A 21,012-nucleotide genomic window follows, 5' to 3' on the forward strand; every position below is an offset into this window, starting at 1 on the left:
CGTCTAATAAATTAAAAGTAATGTCGTCCTCCACCTCCTCTCTATACAGCATAATTTTTAGGGTATTCAAAGTGGCCAATGAGTTTTGCATTAAATCTGGCATACTAGCATGTAATGCGTAATACACCAGCTTTACAGAAGGTACTGTTACACCCTCACCTAAATGCAATATACAAATTCACCCCAGTGAGAGAGGATGGCATAATCTGCAGATACTTCTAAAAGGTGAAAAATACCTTCTATTCAAATGCTTTATCAGAAGGCTGTGAAAAATATACAATATTTTTTAAATAAACTTATTCAAAATCTGTCACGCATAGACAACCATTTTTAAATTCAAACTTTAATAATAATAAAAATAATAAAGATACATTTTTCATTAATTCAACCATATTTTAGTCAAATAATTATTTCATGCAAGAATATTCATTTATTTTTCAAAAAATTGAATAACTAGAACTTTATAAAATATCAGTTCAAAACCTTTTTTCAGCTACTGATTTTTACTCCCCACCAGTCAAATTTTAAGATATCTGATTCTAACAGATTAAGATAAATTATTTCGGAGATATAACTCCCAGACAGTACATCCATTTCGGATTCAGGTTTTTTCCTATGTTCACTTAGCTAATGGGCAGAAAACCATGTTTGTCAGACAGCTAGGTTATCCTATGTATTCTAATTATTGTCCGTTTTAAGCCAAAGAAAATAATAATAATAATAGTAATAATAATAATAATAATAGCTTGGATCACTAAAGCGACAGGATTGGAAGAGACGCCAAACTGAAGAATACTAATGCTGCAAAATGACTCCAAGGCATTAAATCCGTAATTGAAACTTTACAATAAAGTTTTTGTTTCCTCCTCAATGTTGAGGCAGATGGGGTCTGTTTTCCAACATTTCATAATGAAGAACAAAATTATCCTGCAAGGAGGTTGTACATTAGAGCCTAAAAATAGAACAATACTTATTGGGGAATTAAAAAATGTATCTTGGGAACAGGAGGAGCAGTTCACGAGCACCACCGACAGAGTATAATATTTACAAAAACTAACCTTGCGGACGGTTTCAAATATGCTTGGTTCGAAACAGTGATAAGATCCTCTCTCGTATGTGTTTGTTTTAACCAGCGGCTCCATGTTGGAAACTCTTATGAACCACAAACGATGTTCTTTGTGATAAAACCAACCTCTGTTGTAACTGCGAGCAACAACCCCTATTTAGTTAAAGTTCGAATTGGGAAAACCATTTCAGAATATCAAAACCTAAGAATTTGTAAAAAATATTTTTAATTTAGGAACACTGGAACTAGATAACTGGTTAATGTACAAATCATGCATTATTTAATTTACCACTCGTCTAATTGTTCCCAAAAAACAACAAAATAAACAAAAGGACAGATTGGGGGAGATGTGCGTACAGCTCATTGGAGGCATATAACTGTGCTTCATCTTTGGGCATGCTGCAAAAAAGATTATTTTTATATATCGGATTATAAAATACCAGGCAAGTATATGAAAAAGTAAGTGCATTCAGATTTTAGAGGCACCTGTAAAATATGTAAAACAATGTTTCCACCGAAAACTTTGAAAAGTATCCTTGCTGCATCATGCAATAGCAAAAATTAGCCCAAAGAAATGGTTTGAAAGTTAAACCTAATGTAAAAATCTCACATGTAGATCGGGTGGCTGTTTAGCAAAATAACATTGTGGCACATTAAACTCTGGATCACCCTTAGCAGGTTCATCAGACCATGGAGAACCAAAGGTCTTGTGAAGATTTTCTGATGAATTCAAATTTAACCCCAGTGTAGTAAGATCAATTCCAAGAGCAAGAGATGTAAGGTCAGGATCACTCATCCTGATCACACTTAACAAGCCAAGCAAACCAAATGGATCTGGTTGTGTGGTTTGAATAGACTTCATGCCCTGATCCCTAAAAGATTGATTTACAGCTGACATTTGTAGGCGGAACTGCGACTGGTTTTGATGCTGTTGATATTGCTGGATAAGCTGGTCGTATGAACCCATACCAGAAACTGTATTTGGAGAATTTAAAGGCCTTAATCCAATACCAGGAGGTCCACTGGTCTAAACCAAAATACAAAAGCAATAAGAATGTCAGCACTTGGCAATAACTGCTTCAGTGGGAAACATGTCATCTCAAGAGATAAACAAAAGAGAGGAGGGAATAGGGGCTTATTCATTATGAAACAAGCTCCCCCATTGATGAATAAAACTTGCACCTGTGAATGATAGGTTGAATGTGAAGATGGGAAAATATCTGATCCATGCAAATGGAGAATATCCTGGTTAACAGATGAAAAAGAGACATTGCCACTACTGACTGAAGGAGCATGCTGTTGCTGTTGTGCTCGATGTGACGAATATGTACCCCCTAAGCTGAAACCAGCCGACCTTCCCATCTGCATATAGAAAGCATGGGAAGTTCAGAGAAATGTATATAGATGTCTAAATCTTTTTAAACAGTTCTTAGATCAATCAATGTTGTACAAAAGACAAGATTTCTAAATCTTTTAAACATGTAGCTCACAGAGAAATGTTGAGATTGCATCATTGGTACAGCATTGTCATGAAGTTGTTCTTTCTGGTGAATATCCATAGCATAATCTGCATTACCGCCTGCCCAAAGGTAAGAAACAAATATTGAAATCAATTAAGCAACTTTGACTCAAGTATAACTCAGTAAACAACATATGTAACCAAAAATAATTAGAAAAACACAGCTCCCATTTCCAGCTAGGCAATAAAAAATTCTTCAGTGCAAACCCTAAAAGTAGTTAATTCCCTTGAAAAATTAAGAGAGAAGAAAGCATACTCACTAAATATATAATAGATAATACAGATGCTTATCTTGAAACAGAAAGCATGGGTGCATACAAATATCAAAACTAAGTAATGAAACAACACTGAGAATGATAAAAGTACAGAGAGCAATAAAGCTAACACTGAAAGTAAACATGCATCAAATCCAGAAGACCTTCCTAATAAATAGTATAAATTTCATTGAACAACCTCTCTGCTTAAGAAGACACTCTTTAACCTTCAAAATACAAGACATACTACACCTTTGAATCCTGGTAAAGCTGGGAAATCTTCATTCTGAATGCTAAACTCTTGGTTTTGTTGAACAATGGGACTGACACCAAGACCCTGTTTTCTTAAAGAACCTGAAATATTTTTGCTTATACCATTATTTATTGTTTAAGGTGCACAAATAAACCAAGCATAAAACACCATTTATCTTTTCTTACCCAACTGTCCTTGAGGCCCTCCAGCAGAACTAGGACGAGTTGTCAGTTGAGGGAAGTCGTTGAGGTCAAAAGGGGAACTGTCATTGGTATTCACATCATTCAACATTCCCATAGAGTTCAAGTTACTTACTGCTTGAACATGGCTTTGGGAAAGTGGACCTCCAGCGCTGGGATAAGAATTTCCTAGCATTGAAATTACCTGTGGAGACCCTGGATCAAGAAAATTGTTAGGTAACAGTCTTCTCTATTAAAGGGGAAATTTACATACTCAACATGGAGAAACATCCAAACAATTTGATCATGCAATTCATATATAACTCAATAAGCATGGGAGACATCTGATGGCAATCGATAGGAAATCTTCAAAATGAATTACAATAAAAGATACCAACAATTAAAAATCTATAAATATGTTTGCATTCATAATAATTTCATGTCGTAACAGCCACAATCTATAAATCCCAGAAATATTTAATTATAGTGAAACTAACATACTCCAAGTACCGAAGACTCCTTGTAATGTAAGGAGGCTGTTTCTGGATTTAAACCCAATACATGGTTTGCCCTCTTTTGGAAATATTGTAAACAGGGAAGGTTATATGCTCATAATTATGTTGACTATAATAGCCGTATAGTCTTGAATTTATTACTCTTCTACAAATATATGCTCCGCTTTGTAATTCAACACACATAATTCACTATATTATCTTGATCTATCTAATTTTCAAATATAAATTGCAATTGAAAGAAAACCCTAAAATGCTCAAAATCTTACCACTAGGAATCTCAACAAGGAAAATAGTTGATGAACCTACTATATAAAATTAGGAGTTTCTATTGTTTGGTGGGCTGCCTTGCTCAAAGCAACAGCTGCAATGCCATCCACATCGCAACCTAAGGAGTCAACCCCAGACGAAATCGGAGTGGCCACCCCCAAAATATATGCTCCAACCCCAAAATATATGCTCCGCTTTGTAATTCAACACACATAATTCACTATATTATCTTGATCTATCTAATTTTCAAATATAAATTGCAATTGAAAGAAAACCCTAAAATGCTCAAAATCTTACCACAGGAGTCTCAACAAGGAAATAGTTGATGAACCTACTATATAAAATTAGGAGTTTCTATTGTTTGGTGGCTGCCTTGCTCAAAGCAACAGCTGCAATGACATCCACATCGCAACCTAAGGAGTCAATCCCAGCGGAATCGGAGTGGCCACCCCCAAAATATATGCTCTGCTTTGTAATTCAACACACATAATTCACTATATTATCTTGATCTATCTAATTTTCAAATATAAATTGCAATTGAAAGAAAACCCTAAAATGCTCAAAATCTTACCACTATGAATCTCAACAAGGAAAATAGTTGATGAACCTACTCTAAAAAATTAGGAGTTTTTATTGTTTGTTGGCTGCCTTGCTCAAAGCAACAACTGCAATGCCATCCACATCGCAACCTAAGGAGTCAACCCCGGACGGAATCGGAGTAGCCACCCCCAAAAAGGCCAGATGGCCTCTATTGCAAACTCTAGAAAACAATAAAGTGAAGAACCACAAAAACATAGAATAAAGGGGAACCTGAAGTCTTCGCGTTCTCACGATCTCGTACAAAGGAGGAACATAGTAGCGGGGACATAAAAATGTTATGTTCTAGTAAAAAGGTAGGGAATTAAAGAGGGAATAAATAAGCATTATTAGGGGCAATTTTGTAAAACTGTTACACTAGGAAAAATGTAACTGAAAATAATTAGCAAGGGGCTTAATTGAAAAGACTTAAAATATTAAAGAACTGGATAAGAAAAAGACAAAAACATAATAGGATTGGGCTGAATTGAATGTTACATTTTATCTCAACAAATTTTCATGAAGTGAAGTTCCTCAACAAAACATAGCACCCCAAGGATTGACCAAGCGATGTGGGGCATCCCAACACCCACCACCACACCATCAGATATCTTCTTGAACAGGCTAGCCTACCAGAATAGGCAATTTATCATGATGGAGTCCAAACTTTGATATCATGATAGGAATTAAGCACAAGAGAAGAGTCCAACCTAAAAGACTAGATCATTAAATGGGGGACTGTCATGGCTTAAGTACCAAATCATGTAGCTCATCCCACTCAATTAAGACTCCTAAAATTGTCACCCCCTTTGAGGGCTAATATCCACGACGGATTTCACTCTATTGGCATTGACCAAGTGGTAATTTTGAAACAGTTTCCTCATCTATTAGCGTTGATTTTGCATCTTAATCTAAAAAATTATATTAGAATTAGCGACAAGCGTGATTCTTTTATCCCACAGAAACCAGGTATGATTCAGGGCCCAAATGAGCTTTATGGTCCCACGTTGAAGACACTCCTACTTGCACAAAAAATTGCCACTCTCACCACAATAAGTGGTCGTACCTGCCACAATCATAAATGACAAAACCCACTCCAGCTATCCAATCTTCGATTTGTCAACGTCTGGGCGGTGGGTCACTAGTTCAACGAGTGAGTAACTTATTGAACCACACGAACCAGTATATATTAAATATTAAATTAGATACACAAGATGATATATTTAAGCTATACTTTCCAAATATTAAGTTAATTAATTTGGCTTAGTGGTTTTCCCTTATCTCACAAGAGGGGCATGGGTTCGATCACCCTCAAGACCAAAATCTTTAAATCCTTTACTTTGGACACGCTCAGCTGCACTGGTCATCAACCACAATATGAAAGGTTTGGGACAAAGCAGTTCAGCTTTGGCAGCATGTGCATGTGTAGATCACCGTTGTGAAAGGACAGTTCAATTACAGAAAATGTAAAAATAATTGATCTGGCTAGTTTATTATGTACGGTTCGGTCAAGTCACCCATTCTATATACTGCTCGAACTGGTCATATGGACCAGTTCAATCCAAGCCGACTGAAAAGATACTTAAATTGCAGCACGGCAGTTTTGGCACTTGTAGCTTCACTGAGTTTGGGGAGATAAGGGTTTACCTCTTGTTTAAGTTTTATACCAGTAAAGAAATTTATCAAGTGATAGAATAAGTTATTCTGAAATGTTGCATAGAATATAAATAAAAAAGTTACTGCTTATTGTAAGGAATCCCAAGTCAATCATTAAAAAGTCAAAAATAGAATGGCATTAGAAAAACAAATCTGACTCTAAAAAAAACACGTGAGTTTTAAATAATATATGGCAACATGTGAGATTTGAGTGCGTCTCCCAATTCTAAACACAATCTTCCCAATAAGGCCCAATTCAAACAGGACCCACACGTCCAAACCACAACCATCTCTGTAATTTTCATTTCAAGAGATGCAAACCCAACCCACACCTGGGACTCCTAAGACACAATATCCATGACACACAAGGTAGCCAAAACAATGTTTCTTGCGGATTTCACAATGTGATGCCATTACAATTGCCTTTCTGTCGCAGCCAATATTTAACAACAGTAACCAGGACCTCGGCTAAGAAAGCAGATTATGTTGAGACATCCCCGATGTAACTTATGAGACTAAACTAACCTACCCTGGTGCATGAAGGCTCCACGTTGCGTAAGGTATGGGGGAGGGTCATTCTATGCAGCTTTAACCCTTGTGCAAAGAGACTTTACAGATTCAAACAAATTACCGAACATGTCACAACCAGTAACTTGTAAAACCAATACATTTGCCAATTGATGCTGCAAAGAAGGCATCATAAAACAGCATCCAAGAATTGAACTAGAAAGAAAGGAAAAGCCATCCCTAAAAAGAAATGTAGTAGTAAATCTTGCTGCACAAAATTTTATATGTAGTCAAAGTAAGAAGGGACATCATTAAGTCAAAATTTGCAACAAATTAATATATAAATCTCTTTATATGAAATTGACACTAAATATGAAGAATAATCTCACTATTAATCCCTTGGGAAAAAAAAAAATTTCACACCATTAATGCTCTCGTAACAATAAAAATGCATACCTTGTGGGAGCACACCACTCATTAATCGATTCTGTCCTTGCATGCCTAAACCACTGGATCCACTGTTTGCACCCAAATTTAGACGAGATGCAAGAGCAGGCACAGACAATCCTCCACCAGTCCTTCCAATATTCCCTCCACCAACCATGTTTCCCACAGAACTAGTGATTCGAGGACCTGCATTTCCCAAAATCGGGGACACTCCCAACCCTGGAACAGCATTTCGGTTACCAATTGCACCAGATGTAGGAAGAATCCCAGGAATAGAACCACCAACTCCATTTGTGCTACTACTAAATCCAGGGTTTCCTACAACACTTATACCTCCTCTATTGGTGACTCCTGAATGTCCATGAGAGCTTCCATGAGATAGCTGCAAATATAATGGGAACAGATGAAAAACCAGCAAATCGCATAATAAAAAACTAGAATGACAGAATGAGGTGAGAATACACACAAACATTCAATTGTTACACTGAAACTGTCTAAAACCAAGAACATGACACAAACACATACCTGAGACAATGCAACTGGTAGATTGTTGGATGTAAATCTTCCACTAGAAAGGCTTCCAGTGGGTTGTTGAACGCCGCCTGATGGTACATTATTTATAGTTGAATTTCTCGACGTTAGTGAACCGGGCATGTTGGGAACATTAAAGCTCCCATGAATATTGTGCAATCCTTGAATAGCTCCTGCAGCAAGAGCCTATCAATAATACAACTAGACAGAAAGATAAAATGAAGTAAATCCAGTAAAAGCTCCCCACCAGTGTGATGAAAAATTGGGGAGGCTGCACCAGACTGACCAGAAAACGATGTCGCAAAAGATCGACCGGCCCCATCTGGAAGATTTGAAGCAGATCCATTCAGAGAAGACTGCAAGGAAAACTCTGCTGGGATTAAAAATTAAGATAGGCATGCTAAAAAAAATAAAACATATAAGTAGCAAAGGGAATTCAACATCTTATGATATGTATAATACTATAGAAAAGACTGAAATTTTAAAAATTATTGTAATTTGCTAACCATGCATAGAGGAAAGTGCCAGTAGTAAACAAGCATATAAAAAGATTTCGTAAAATATATTTTAGATAAAATGATAAAGAGTGTTTGAATAGTAAAGATGAGGACTCCTGATGGTCCTATTATGCTCCAATCATATAACAGTCTTCGAATAGATGTCACTGTCCTTTTGTTTGTCAGGCAGTTTAAATCTCCAAAAACTCTTTATTCAAAATTTTGGCAAACATTCTACAAAAGGTATGTACTAAAATCCTTAAACACCACAAAAGTCTTGTAACAAATGGTTGTTGACGAGTGGAGACACATTTTAACCGTGTATCCTTTTAAAAAAATCAAAAGCACCATGCTACCATGCCTGTATGCAAAGCATCATGCACCAAACAGAGCAATTAGTAGAAATGTGAATGAGTTGAACATGAGTGAAATGAAAATATATCAAGATGAAATGTGTCACTCAACTGAGAACAGAAATCGTATAAACCCCAATATAAGTCATCTACTTCAATTTAGCAAGAGAAAGGTCAAAGTTCATCCTTAAAAAAATCAAAATACAACATTACAACAGTTTAGTAGGCATGGCCAAGGAAAAGATTGAAGGGAAATATCAAGTACTGAAACAAAAGATGGGAAAGGGAGAAGCTTTTTGGGACATAAGGGAATACATTAAGTAACCCCGACATGGCATGAATTTCAAAAGGTCAAGCCAAAAATCATCCCTTGCTGAAAATGGTCCTCCTTTGTATTCAAAGTCCTCAGAACAATATGAGAAGTGTTTCCTTAACAACCTAAAATAACATGACGTAAAAGACAATATTAGACACAATACAATACAGTAACTTCTAAGTAACCAACAATAAAAAAAAAACTAAACCAAACTAGTGAAAATTAAAAAGGAAGTCACATTTGACAAGTTCTCCCATTAGAATCCCGTTTCCTTCTCCAAACTAACATGAAAGTCATCCATGTTTGTTTTTCAGTTGAAACAGCCCACAAACCTCACCTGAACTCAACTGACCAAGACACAAATTGAGTTCAACTAGAGTTTGGGTTATTTCAAATGAAAAACCACAGGGCAAATCCCTAGTAACTAAACATGCTACTCTATAAATGCAGGTTATTTCTCCAAACAATTAACATGAAAACGTCCACAAACTTCAAGAAAAACAAAGAGGTAAAACTTGCAAAACGTACTAACATTATGAGTTTAACAGGCATGCGATATTAGGGTAAAAGTTGAATATTCATTGTCCAATCAAACATCATCTTAAGTATGGCTTTTATGGTTATTATTAAAAACACTAACAAATTTATCACTAATGACGGTTTGTGATATTATTATTGTTAGAGGATATAATACTTATTCTAAACAATTAATATTGTTAGTGGATATAATACTTATTCTAAACAATATCTTAAATTGCAGCTGTAATTTCGTCTCAATTCTTGATATCTTGTGAAATTGCAGGCAAAATAAAACCTTTATTAGATCTTGATTCTACATTGTATTTACTATCTGGCATCAAGGTATAAACTGCAGTTTCACCTAGAATAGACCGGTATTAGAGTTGCAGCATTGTCCACAGCCACACCAATCCACAATTGTGATGTGATTCCTATTGATGCAAAAAAAAAAGCCACAAACAACTGCAGTGCAACCACAACATTCCAAATGTGTCAGATTTTGTTTTAAAAATACAAAACCGCAGATAGATTCATCACAACTCATGTTTCAATAGTCCCAGCACCCGCACTCACATCAACCACAATTTGCAGTTAACAGAAAAACTTCGACTCCAGACTCAGTTTAAAAACAGGGAAGAAACAACCAACGCATATTTCAACTCCCCCGTTCACTAATTTCAAAAGGACGCACTACGCTAAGCTTATCTGTAGTAACGATATGCAAACCCTAAATCTAAATTAATCTCCAACTATGTATCTCATTACTTGACAAAGATACCAAGGCGGGAAAAGAATAAATTCGAAGCAGAAACCATTGCGGACAGAGTGATAATCATGAGCAACAACAAGTTACAGAAAGAAAGTTAACCGCGTTAAACAAATTTCGCAATTGCGTATTCCTCAGTCCTTTCACATCGTAGAGCAAACAGCATGTAACATTACACAGAGAAACACGGCACACTACGAACCATTGGCAACAGAGAGAGAGGTTTGAGTTGAGAGAATGAAATTAGGAATAATAACCTACGCCGAAATTGGAAGCTGAAGAAGTTGAATAAAAGCGTGCAGTGTGAGGAGTGAGGAAAAAGTGTTAGGAGGATCTAAAGGAAGAGAATGATGAAGTGGAAAGCATAGTAGATCGAAGTTAGGAGGAGCCGGGATCAAGTCGGAGAGGAAGAGAGAGTACCTGAGAAGCAGATCAGAGCTAGTTCTGAGTCAAAGACCAAGCTCGGGTGCCCTAAATCGGAACCAGAGAAAAAGAAAGTGAAAGATAGAAAAGAAGAGAGAGAGAAAGGGTTGGGTTTGAAACTACAAGAGAAGGTTTATAAAATTATAACATCTGCATGTTGTTACAAATATAGGGTTCCCCAATTGAAATCACCATGGGCCTAATTTCTAATCTACAGCAACATTTTTTTGCACTGTAAGCTTCGTATTATTTATACATATTTCTAAACAAGATTCCTCTTTATTACTATTTTGTTCTTACACATTTTTTTTTATTTTACCCAATTTAATATAATTTATTTTATTAATACAATGAAATATTTTATATAAATTAATAATTTTTATATACAAAATAACTCTATTGCTGATAAAATATTCTCACTTTGTTCTCCCATCAAATTTTACTTATCAAATAAAATAATTTTCATTTTCAATCACTTTTTTTCACTCCATTTCAAATAATTCCATTTTTTGGTAAAACTATTATTCTTTTGTATCTATCATAAGTAAATTTTAACCTTAACATCAACTACCAATGGAAGAATATAAAAAGTTTGAAGAAAAAAAAAATCAAACCAAAGAAGAAGAAAAAAAATTGATTAATCAATATATCATTTTTTTTCACATGTATTTTTTATTTTTTAATTTCGACTCATCCAAAATTATTTTGTATGGACATTAAAATTTCTATCACCCTAAAAGTTTAAAGTTTAAAATATTTTCTTTTCACTAGTTTTCAATAATGTTCTTAAGAAAAACTAGATACAAATTTAGAGTAAATTTTACAATTAGTATGGATTATCATTAAGCTTTTGGATACTATTATGCTCTGAAGTTATTAATTAACTAATTCAAAATAAGATATAATATGCATAGCCATAACGTTCTCAATTAAACAAAGCTGAAACATTATTTGGATATGTAGTTAAAGCCAATACAATTATATATTTGTTCATTTGCATTTCTCAAAAAATAAACTATTTATAGTTTTTTAATAGACATTATATACACAATATTCCAAATATGACAATTAAAATTTTGTACTTTTTAGGATGTGATTTCCCCTCATTTAATATTGTGAATCAATAGTTATATATCTTTATTTAATCGCTTATATTATATTATCACTTAATAATTATAAAAAAAAAAACTGTATACTACACTCTATTACAAAATTACATTATATATGCGCATTATTATAAAAGAAATATTATAAATAATGTAACCATTCGTAATCAAATATTAATATATAAATTAGTCAAATACGATTAAATTAATTTTACATTTTTTAGAAGACAAATAAAGTTAACGTCGTAGTCTATACACCTTATTTTGGCATGTGTTTGTTTTTAGTATTTTAGCATGTGTATGACATAAGGTAATTTTTTTAATGATTAAAATTTATGATATATAATTTTTTATTGAAATTTTAATTATATATAATTTAATTTATATAATTATTTTCAAAATGTTGTATTACTTTCTCAATATTTACCATATACGAAACAAAAAAAATATTGGAAGCAAATAGAAAGAACTGTTATTAATTAATAATTTGTAATAGATGACAAAAAGTAATGGACAATTTTTATTTTTTTTTCTTTCTCAATTCTTCATGTTCCTTGATCGTAAATTTTGTAGATTTTCTTTTTATTATATTATGAGGAAAATACATTTTTTAACATTAACACTCCTGATGTTTTTCTCAATTATGATAATATTTTAAAATAAAAAATTAAAGGTATGAATAGTCAGATTTTGTTCTATTACAAGTTACTAAAAAAACTTGTAGTAGGGAGAGAAAATACTAAAAAATGAGTTATTTAGAGTTAGGTTTTTATTTCTAATTAAAAATAATTTTTTAAAATTTTACAGAATATTATTTTTAATATTGGGATTAGATGGTACGAATGAAGTTGATGATATAGGTCTAATTGATTCACATGATTATTATTTTTTTAAGTCTATTAAAGACTTTAATACTTATTCTTCAAACTATTTTTTTTATGTTTTAGTTATCTAGTTTTTTTTGTGAGATATTATTTTAGATATATGAGATTATATACCATTAATAATGACTTATTTATATAATTATTATTTGAAATTCTAATCTACATATACAAATATCTCATAATACTATTTTTTTTTTTTACTTTAGTTTAATGTTGCAAAGTTATACTCAAAGACACCATAATTTTGAATCAAACTGGTAAGATTGAGAAAAAACAAAACAAGAAATATAATCTTACCTTTATATCTATTGTGAATTTATGGATTTTGATGATCAATTACAACTAGGGGATCTTATAGAAAGTGTTTAAAATCTCCTTTAATTCTACGTCTTTTTATTACTCCTAAATTTTTTAAAATGTTTAAATTTCCATTTGTTTACAAGTTCTTCATTGTTTATCACCAACACATAAAAGATAGTTTCATCATCTAGCCAAAAACATTTAAAGAAAACAGTAGTAAAGAACAGGGGAAAATTTCGTTATAACTGATGTTGTCACATATCTTGTTATCAATCTCTCCAAGAAATCATGGAGATTAAAATATTAATGTTCATAAATATAAATGTCTCGATTTAGAATGATTTAAGAAAAATATTTCACTTTTTAATAATTATTGAAAGATCAAAGTCTTGAAGATAAAAGGTAAATTTTAGTTTAAATTGGTGTTATGCACCAAGTGCCTAAACATACACAATAACAATGAAAAAGTAATGAAAATCACATTCATTGAAGACAAATTACAAAAAACACACAAACACGTAAATAAAAAAAATCATTTTGTGTATTGAGAAGAATAGTCGTTAAGTCACTTCCAAAAGTGTTCACTTAATTGCATATTCCAATGAGTCGCTTAATTGTCCTTATATAAGAACACCAATAGTTACAATTTTAAAATTAGAATAAAAAACTAACTAACTCAAAGCAATGTATATACACAATTATTGCTTCTCCAGACGATATAACTATGAATCACCAAATAACCTTATTACATAAAGTTTACAACTACATACTACATAGTACATATCCTAGAAAAGAGCTTAATACACCAATATCTACACTTCATAAGAGGTTTGTTTGCAAATATTAAGTTATGAAGTTTGTTTGCAAATATTAAGTTGATTCATGGAGTCATACATTCCAAAATACAAGTTATAAAGATTACCTTGGAAGATGGTATTTGAAAAGATGTGACAAATTTAAATACAAGAAGAACTAATATCACAAGATCACAAGAGTATAAATCTTTAATAGAAAAAATACGAGAGCATAAACCTTTAATAAAAAAACGTGAATATTAAGCTTAATCTTTGCTGCAATATAAATTCGTATTCTAGAGAAAATAATTGCGTTTAAATATTTATTGATATGTTGATTATTTATGTTTTCAAAAATTATATTTATGTCTAAATTACATTTATGTTCACCCTTTATTTGATTCCACATTATGTACTATTTTTTTAGGTTTTTATTCACAATAAGTTTGGTGTAACATATGACATGTCTACAATATTGTTCAATTCAAACAATATGAACAAAAGTGTCTTGATCACATGGAGCTAATTAAAATTAAGTAAGGTGATCAAATTGTGTTTAAGGATTGTTTATCTAAAGTGAAATTAAATTTAAAGAACTAACACTAAAAATAAACTTTTATCTCCATTTGAAATAGTTCAAAAAATAACACAAAAATTATAACTAGATAGTTGAGAAAAAATAACACTATGATACGTAATAATATTGACAAAAAGTTATCAAAAATTTAGATATGTTTAAACACAAATTGATGGATGATCTAAATCATAAAATGAAAGGTGGTAAAGTTGGTTCTAGTATATTTTTTCTTTACTTAATGTATTTGTGGATTTTATGGTTATCATTTTCTTTCTCTAGTTTCTTTGTTTGAACTTAGTTTTTATGTTTGTTATTCTTTCACTATTGTATGTATCATTTCATAAATCATTATATGTAAGTTAAACAAATATTAATGAATATACATTTGTTTTATATTTATTTTCTATACCTTTCTTGTTTTTTTTTCCTGTGAGCTCAAATGAGGATAAAATGTATATCTTGTTTATGCAAATCACACAACATGAAAGCTAAAGAAAAGTAAAAGGGAGAAAACTATCAAAGTTTTGATAATTGAAGTTATAATTTATACTGATGTGTTCTAATGATGAACATTTTATGTTTGAATGAGTATGCATCATGCGTTTATAAAATGATTAAGCTAATAATTTGAATCAAATTCATCATTAACTATAATTTAAACTTAACAAATTTTCAAAAACTGATTTAAACATAAAATAATTTATTATAACTTACAATAATTGATTAGTTGAGCGTGTCATTTTACAATACTTAGATACATTTTTCCATAACAATTTTTAGGAGGAAAAAATAAAAACAAAATACAATACAATTTCTCACAACTTAAAAATTATTTTATACACAGATTAAATATTAAAAAAATAGATAAATTATACCAGAGAACTTCTACTATTTAATTTAGGTATAACTTAATTTTAATTTTAGAAAATAGATCTTCCCGTTAATTAATTTTTTTATTATGCATTAAATCAAACTTATTCAAAACTTTAAGAACTATATAGGGAAACACATAACCCTTTGAAATTTTGAAAACAAGTTAGAGATAAAATTCACCTGGATTAATACCCTAATTGAGAAAAATGGCATTCGACTTACATTTCACTAAATTATCTTAAATATAGTTTTAATTTTGTATCAATGATAAAAATGATACAACTATAACTTTATATAATAAAAAAACTAAAAAATCATTTTATTATTTATCTAAATATTAATTCCGTAAACTATCCCGAAATAAGATAAAATAAATTACCTAACAAAAATTAATTCATGGAAACGTTGTTTATAAAATTGAAGACCAATTTAAAAATAATGCACTTTAAATTAATTTTAGACAAGACTGTTTTAATAGTTTTAATTGTAATATTTTCAGAATCTTCTTTCCCATTCGTAGTATAATTATTTAACTTTATTTTAAATTAATTTAATATTTTAAAAAATAATTTTTCAAAAGAACTTAAATAACAAAATAATTTGTATTATAAGTATGAAGTAAAACTAAATCCTCAAAAAAAATCCAAATGATGCGATAATATTACAAATTAGTTTTATTTTTTTTAAAAACTGAAGCCAGACTTCCAAACATTTTTAAAGAAAACTTGTAACTATAGATGTCAGTTTATTGAAACGGTAGTTCTCAGCCTCGTTGCAGAAGATAGAGTCACCTCATACACTTGAAAAGAAAGGTAAAGCTAACTATACAGTGTGCTTAATCCTAACAAAACAATAGATTTCCCTGCTGGAAGTATGATAGTGATGTTTTAGTTGGGCTATCTTCAACAATGAATGCAAATTCTCTTAATAGGTTTCTATAATGAACTTATCTACAATGTGTCCCACACAATTCAGAATCGCCAAGATTTTATACCAAACAGATACAAAGATAAGCATCTCTGTTAAAAGAGATGAATGGGACGAAGTTGATCCTTCACCCATTGATTAGATTGCACTTCAAAACAAATGGACGATCAATGTACACTATCTATCAAACTTCATTCATTATTTGTAATGTTTATACAGATGGTAAATAAAAAATTATACCTTACAAAAATTGAAGACAAAGTTCAACAAAAGAACAGCATGATCAATGTACATCATCTATCAAACTTCATTCATTATTTGTAATGTTTATGCAAATGGATACAAAAATAATTCTACCTTACAAAAATTGAAGACAAAGTTCAAGAAAACAACACAAATTTAAACCTGTCAATTGGATGAGCCCTTAACACATTTTCTTACAGAGGTAAAACTTCTGCAGAAAAAAATAAATAGTATCGAATGTCGAGCATCTAATCAGTTCAAGAAAGTTCAAAACATGCCAAAATCTGAAAACTACGTTACCCATAGTAAATTAAACCCAATTTGAACAACTTTTGCACAAGCTTCTTTCCCTCATTCAACTTCACAATTCTTGACTCAAAAATCAGGTTTGAGACATGAAAACCAAGCAAAACTAATAAAGAAACAAGCGCAAAGAAAAGGAAGATGGCGAAATTCAACATACAAAGATTAAATTACAATTTCGCGGCAATAGAAGGAATGATACATCAGTTCAATTCATGATATTGCAGACATCATTCCTAAAACACCACCGGAATTTTTAACAAATACAACCTTTCAAATTTGTACTTTATCACTAAATTTCCTAATGCCATAGCTTCAAGCAGTCCCATAGCCTCTAAACCAACCAAACAGAACCTAACAAGAAAGCAAGAAAAGAAAAAAACCTAGCCCCCAAATCCGTACAGGGTTCTTCCCTGTCTCTTGAGTGCATAGACCACATCCATTGCCGTAACGGTCTTTCTCCTGGCGTGCTCAGTGTAAGTAACGGCGTCGCGAATCACGTTCTCAAGAAAGATCTTGAGAACCCCGCGAGTCTCTTCGTAGATGAGACCACTGATACGCTTCACGCCACCCCTACGCGCCAAACGCCGAATGGCAGGCTTCGTAATTCCCTGGATGTTGTCGCGCAACACCTTACGGTGTCGTTTTGCTCCTCCCTTTCCCAAACCCTTGCCTCCCTTTCCACGCCCAGACATCTTGCTTGCAAAATCGCGTCAACAACAACAATCACAATCTGCGCCAAACAGAGCACAAAATTATAACAACAATTTAATCCGAAGTGAACACAATTTATGCGCAGAGAGTAAAAATGATACTTACCGGAAGAGAAGATCGATGAGGAGATTGGCGTCTGAAGTGTTTGCGAAATTCTCTTTGTATTTATATGTGGTGTTGGGGATGGGGTGATGTGTTTGTGGATCCGTGGGAGGCTTGCAGCGAATCGTTTGGGAGCGTCGATGCCTTCTTGGTGGACGATTCAGATTTGAGATAACGTTGTGCACGGATCGATGACGTAGATGAGAGTGAGTGGCTCTTCCTTTTGGCGCCACTGGAATTATCTGAAATTTTGTCCAAAATTTGTAAATGCAGCTAAATATCAAAACATTAATTTCAAACCACAAATTTGGAACTCAAATTATCTCGGTTATAGAAATAATTGTATAATCTGATAAAATATTAATGGAGTTACTACTTTTTTTAAAAAAAAATATATCTTGAGTATTTTGATATAAATTATAGGAACCAAGTTTTTTTCTCTTCTAATAGTTTATATTTTGTGAGTTAACTTACAAGTGATCTTTCATACTTCTTATCCTATAAAACACTAACACATTTTTTTTCAATTTTTGTATTATTTTATTTTTTAATTAATAAAATTTATTCTAACAATGCATTGTTAAATCCTAATAATTTATTATCAGCGTCTATATCTTGTTTAATAATGAAAAAAAGTTAGTCAATCATAATAATTTTATAAATATTGAGATAATTATAATTTCTTTTAAAATAATTTTTTTAAGTTAAGTATGATTTTGCAACTTTAAATTTTAATTATATTAATACCGCAAGATAACTGTGATTTACTACCAAAGATATTATTAGAATGTTTTAATTATCTTTATACTTTTCAAATTTTAATTAGCCATCAACTTATCATACAAGAGATAACTTACTATACTTTATGATAATTAAATAGCTTGTTACTTGATATATTACTTATTTAATTAAAGTTGTCAGAATGAGTGCACAAAATTGTATTAGATAAAAAGTATGGTGAGAAAGAATTAGCAAAAGAGATAATTTTCTTATCTAACCCTACATAAAAACAAAACATAAAATAAACTAATAATAACAAAAACTACTTCACTAGTATAAAAAAAAACTACATGTTTACTTTTTACTTTGAAAATCACATTACATACTTAATTAATAAACTAAAAATAAACATTTTTTATTTTATGAATGAATAAACTCATTATTAATACTTGCTAATGTTAATATTATATATATATATATATGTATATTAATAAATTAAACTTACTTCCTGTTTTTTCATATATTATCATGTATTAATTAGGTTGAGTTTTAAGTTAGTAATAAGTAATTATGATAAAAGTGGATACAAACTTAAGTTAACCTTATTGTTGATTTAAGTAAGCGTAGGAACAAAATATGTATAAAAATGGATAAGTTTGATAAAATGTGACTTGTTGTTGAATTAAGCAACTTCTAAAACAAAGTTTTCTCAATTAAGTTAAAATCAAACAAAGACCATAATACTTTTTTTATTATGACCCATGAATGCATAAATAGTTTTATAACAAAAAAAATAACTTCTAGTTTTGAGATAAAAGATTAAAAAATCAAAGACTAATGTTAGAAAAGTGTTCATCCAGGGATTATTTGCAATCAACACTTTTCTTATAAATTTCTATTTTATAATAAACTTTTGTAGCATATTTTTAATATAATGAGAGTGACAATGTTTATTATGATCTGGTTGGACGAAATGGGAACTTTCAAAGAACTTGGTATGAGTTTAGTGATTAAAGCTTATTTTTTTATTGATGGTGTCCAAATGAGTGTAGTGAGCAAATCACAAACGTCTAAATTCACATTATCATTAGTTATAGTTTTTTTTTGCACTCTTTGTTGAGATGAGGTCGGCCAAAATCTAGTAGGCTCCGAGTGGTCTCTCTTCAAATTCTAGTTATTCAACTTTCAAGGAATAAGAGAAACTCCACCTGCAGAAAATACTCTGACGCTCAAGTCATTAAGAACATCAAATTTTGGGTACATAGTGAATATAGTGCTAAAATTCGAGTTGAGATTACTCATTGTGAGTAGTCATTTGTTTATAAGTCTTTATGAGCTTAGATTTTTTACACTAATTTTTCTAGATTTTAATGTGGCATACCACAATATTCTTTCATAAAATGTGAATATCGTGTATATAAATAGGAGTATTCTGGAACATAATCAACGCATTTATGTAGTATAAGAAAGGTTTTTGTGCAAGTAAATCAGAGAGCATTCAAAGAGGTCAAGATATTGTGCATTAAAAATTGTTAATGGTTTTGCTAATATTGCATTAATCGTGCTATATCGAGATTTATTCCCTGATATTATTTTTAACGAAACTTTAATTGACCTTTACAATAGATGTCATACGAGAGATTTAATAGTATTTTATTGATTCTCCTTCTTTCTTGGTTAATTTGGCAAATTGGGTTTAGGCCCATCTTACCTTAGATCTCGATTGGGAAACTTGTTTCGGTACTATCAATATAGTCTCACATCGCTCAAGAGTCGAGACCAATGGCAGTTTATATATTCCTTCCTCTTCCAATCCACCAAGGCATCTTTTAAGGACAAAACTATGACAAAACACCTACCTCCAAAGTGGACAATACCTAGAATGTGGTGATTAACCCTAGTAATGTTATCTCTTGGACTTGAGGTCGGAACAATGTAGAAATTTAGAAACCATAGTTGAGATCGTTGCTTTATGTTAATCAGAGAAAGTGGCATGCATTTTCGAGGGGAACAAGTCAAGTTATGGTGTTGTGGAAGATTTTGGAATGGAGAAAAGTAGTGACGAGGAACGGGTTTTGCCTGTGTTACCACCCTCAATGCATGGTCCATTGAAGATTGCACGGAGTGAATAAGATTTTTTAAAGAATGCAACGAGCGGAGTGGAATTTGGGAATAGTCTAGAGAAACATAATGTTTTTTATGTGCTCAAAGTTCTCTCAAAGATTGGTAACGAAAATAAGGAAAAATAATTGATGATATTAGTTTGCCTAAAGTCCCCGAAGCTTGTGGGATCACTTTCGTCGACCAATATGGCGGCGGGAAGGGGAAAACTATTTGGATATTGTTTCCCACTAAACGATCCGTTTTTTTTTGGAAAAACATAGTTGTGACCATTTAGTATAGCGAGAATTGACCTTAACGATGCTTTCCTTCGGACTTGAGGTCAGAACAGTGACGTCGTCTGTGGGAACGAAAATGTGTCCCAAGCCCTTCAGCTAGTCGGGAATCCACTCCCCTTAAACCTAGATTGGGGCTTGTTCCGGTAGCGCCAATATAATCCTGCATGGCTCAGGAGTCGAGGCGAAAGACAATTTATATACTATTTTCTCCTCCAATCCACTGAGGCGCCTTTTATGGGCAAAATTGTGATGGAACACCGACCTCCAAAGCGGACAATACATCGTGGTAATTGACGCTAGTGATGCTATATCTCAGAGTTAAGGTCGAAACAAAGTAGAAAATTTAGAAACCTTTGTTGGGAACGTTGGTTTATGTGAATCCGAGAAAGTGACATGCATTGTCGAGGGGAGCAAGTCAAGTTATGG

At 32.0% G+C, this 21,012-nt stretch overlaps 2 protein-coding genes and 1 non-coding gene across 12 annotated transcripts; 1 reads left to right on the top strand and 2 right to left on the bottom strand.

Moving 5' to 3' along the window:
• Positions 1 to 768: 768 nt before the first annotated feature.
• Positions 769 to 10,878, bottom strand: LOC137834164 (probable NOT transcription complex subunit VIP2). 10 transcript variants are annotated; one of them, XM_068642440.1, is made up of 16 exons: positions 10,642 to 10,781; positions 9,817 to 9,917; positions 8,936 to 9,058; positions 8,018 to 8,126; positions 7,765 to 7,943; positions 7,573 to 7,621; positions 7,249 to 7,458; positions 3,278 to 3,487; positions 3,092 to 3,193; positions 2,557 to 2,645; positions 2,249 to 2,428; positions 1,677 to 2,093; positions 1,553 to 1,605; positions 1,424 to 1,465; positions 1,059 to 1,203; positions 769 to 927 (listed from the first exon to the last, which is right to left on the bottom strand). In XM_068642440.1, the coding sequence occupies exons 3-16, from the start codon at positions 8,951 to 8,953 to the stop codon at positions 868 to 870; spliced, it is 1,863 nt and encodes a 620-aa protein (XP_068498541.1). In that variant the 5' UTR covers positions 8,954 to 9,058; positions 9,817 to 9,917; positions 10,642 to 10,781; the 3' UTR covers positions 769 to 867. The 10 variants fall into 10 exon arrangements, with proteins under 10 accessions (XP_068498541.1, XP_068498629.1, XP_068498351.1 ...); XM_068642528.1 differs by having other exon boundaries at positions 8,057 to 8,126; positions 10,642 to 10,780; XM_068642250.1 differs by having other exon boundaries at positions 7,249 to 7,621; positions 10,642 to 10,878.
• LOC137811822 (small nucleolar RNA snoR35) lies at positions 8,018 to 8,098 on the top strand. Its single transcript, XR_011081163.1, has one exon. It is a non-coding gene; the product is annotated as a small nucleolar RNA snoR35 (small nucleolar RNA).
• A 5,904-nt stretch (positions 10,879 to 16,782) lies between the features above and the next one.
• On the bottom strand, positions 16,783 to 17,607 carry LOC137826703 (histone H4). Its single transcript, XM_068632795.1, has 2 exons — positions 17,471 to 17,607; positions 16,783 to 17,384 (listed from the first exon to the last, which is right to left on the bottom strand). Exon 2 carries the CDS (start codon positions 17,344 to 17,346, stop codon positions 17,035 to 17,037), a length of 312 nt encoding a protein of 103 aa, XP_068488896.1. The 5' UTR covers positions 17,347 to 17,384; positions 17,471 to 17,607; the 3' UTR covers positions 16,783 to 17,034.
• Positions 17,608 to 21,012: the final 3,405 nt, after the last annotated feature.

This window comes from Phaseolus vulgaris, chromosome 11 (assembly GCF_000499845.2).
Source record: "Phaseolus vulgaris cultivar G19833 chromosome 11, P. vulgaris v2.0, whole genome shotgun sequence".
Taxonomy (NCBI): Eukaryota; Viridiplantae; Streptophyta; class Magnoliopsida; order Fabales; family Fabaceae; genus Phaseolus; species Phaseolus vulgaris.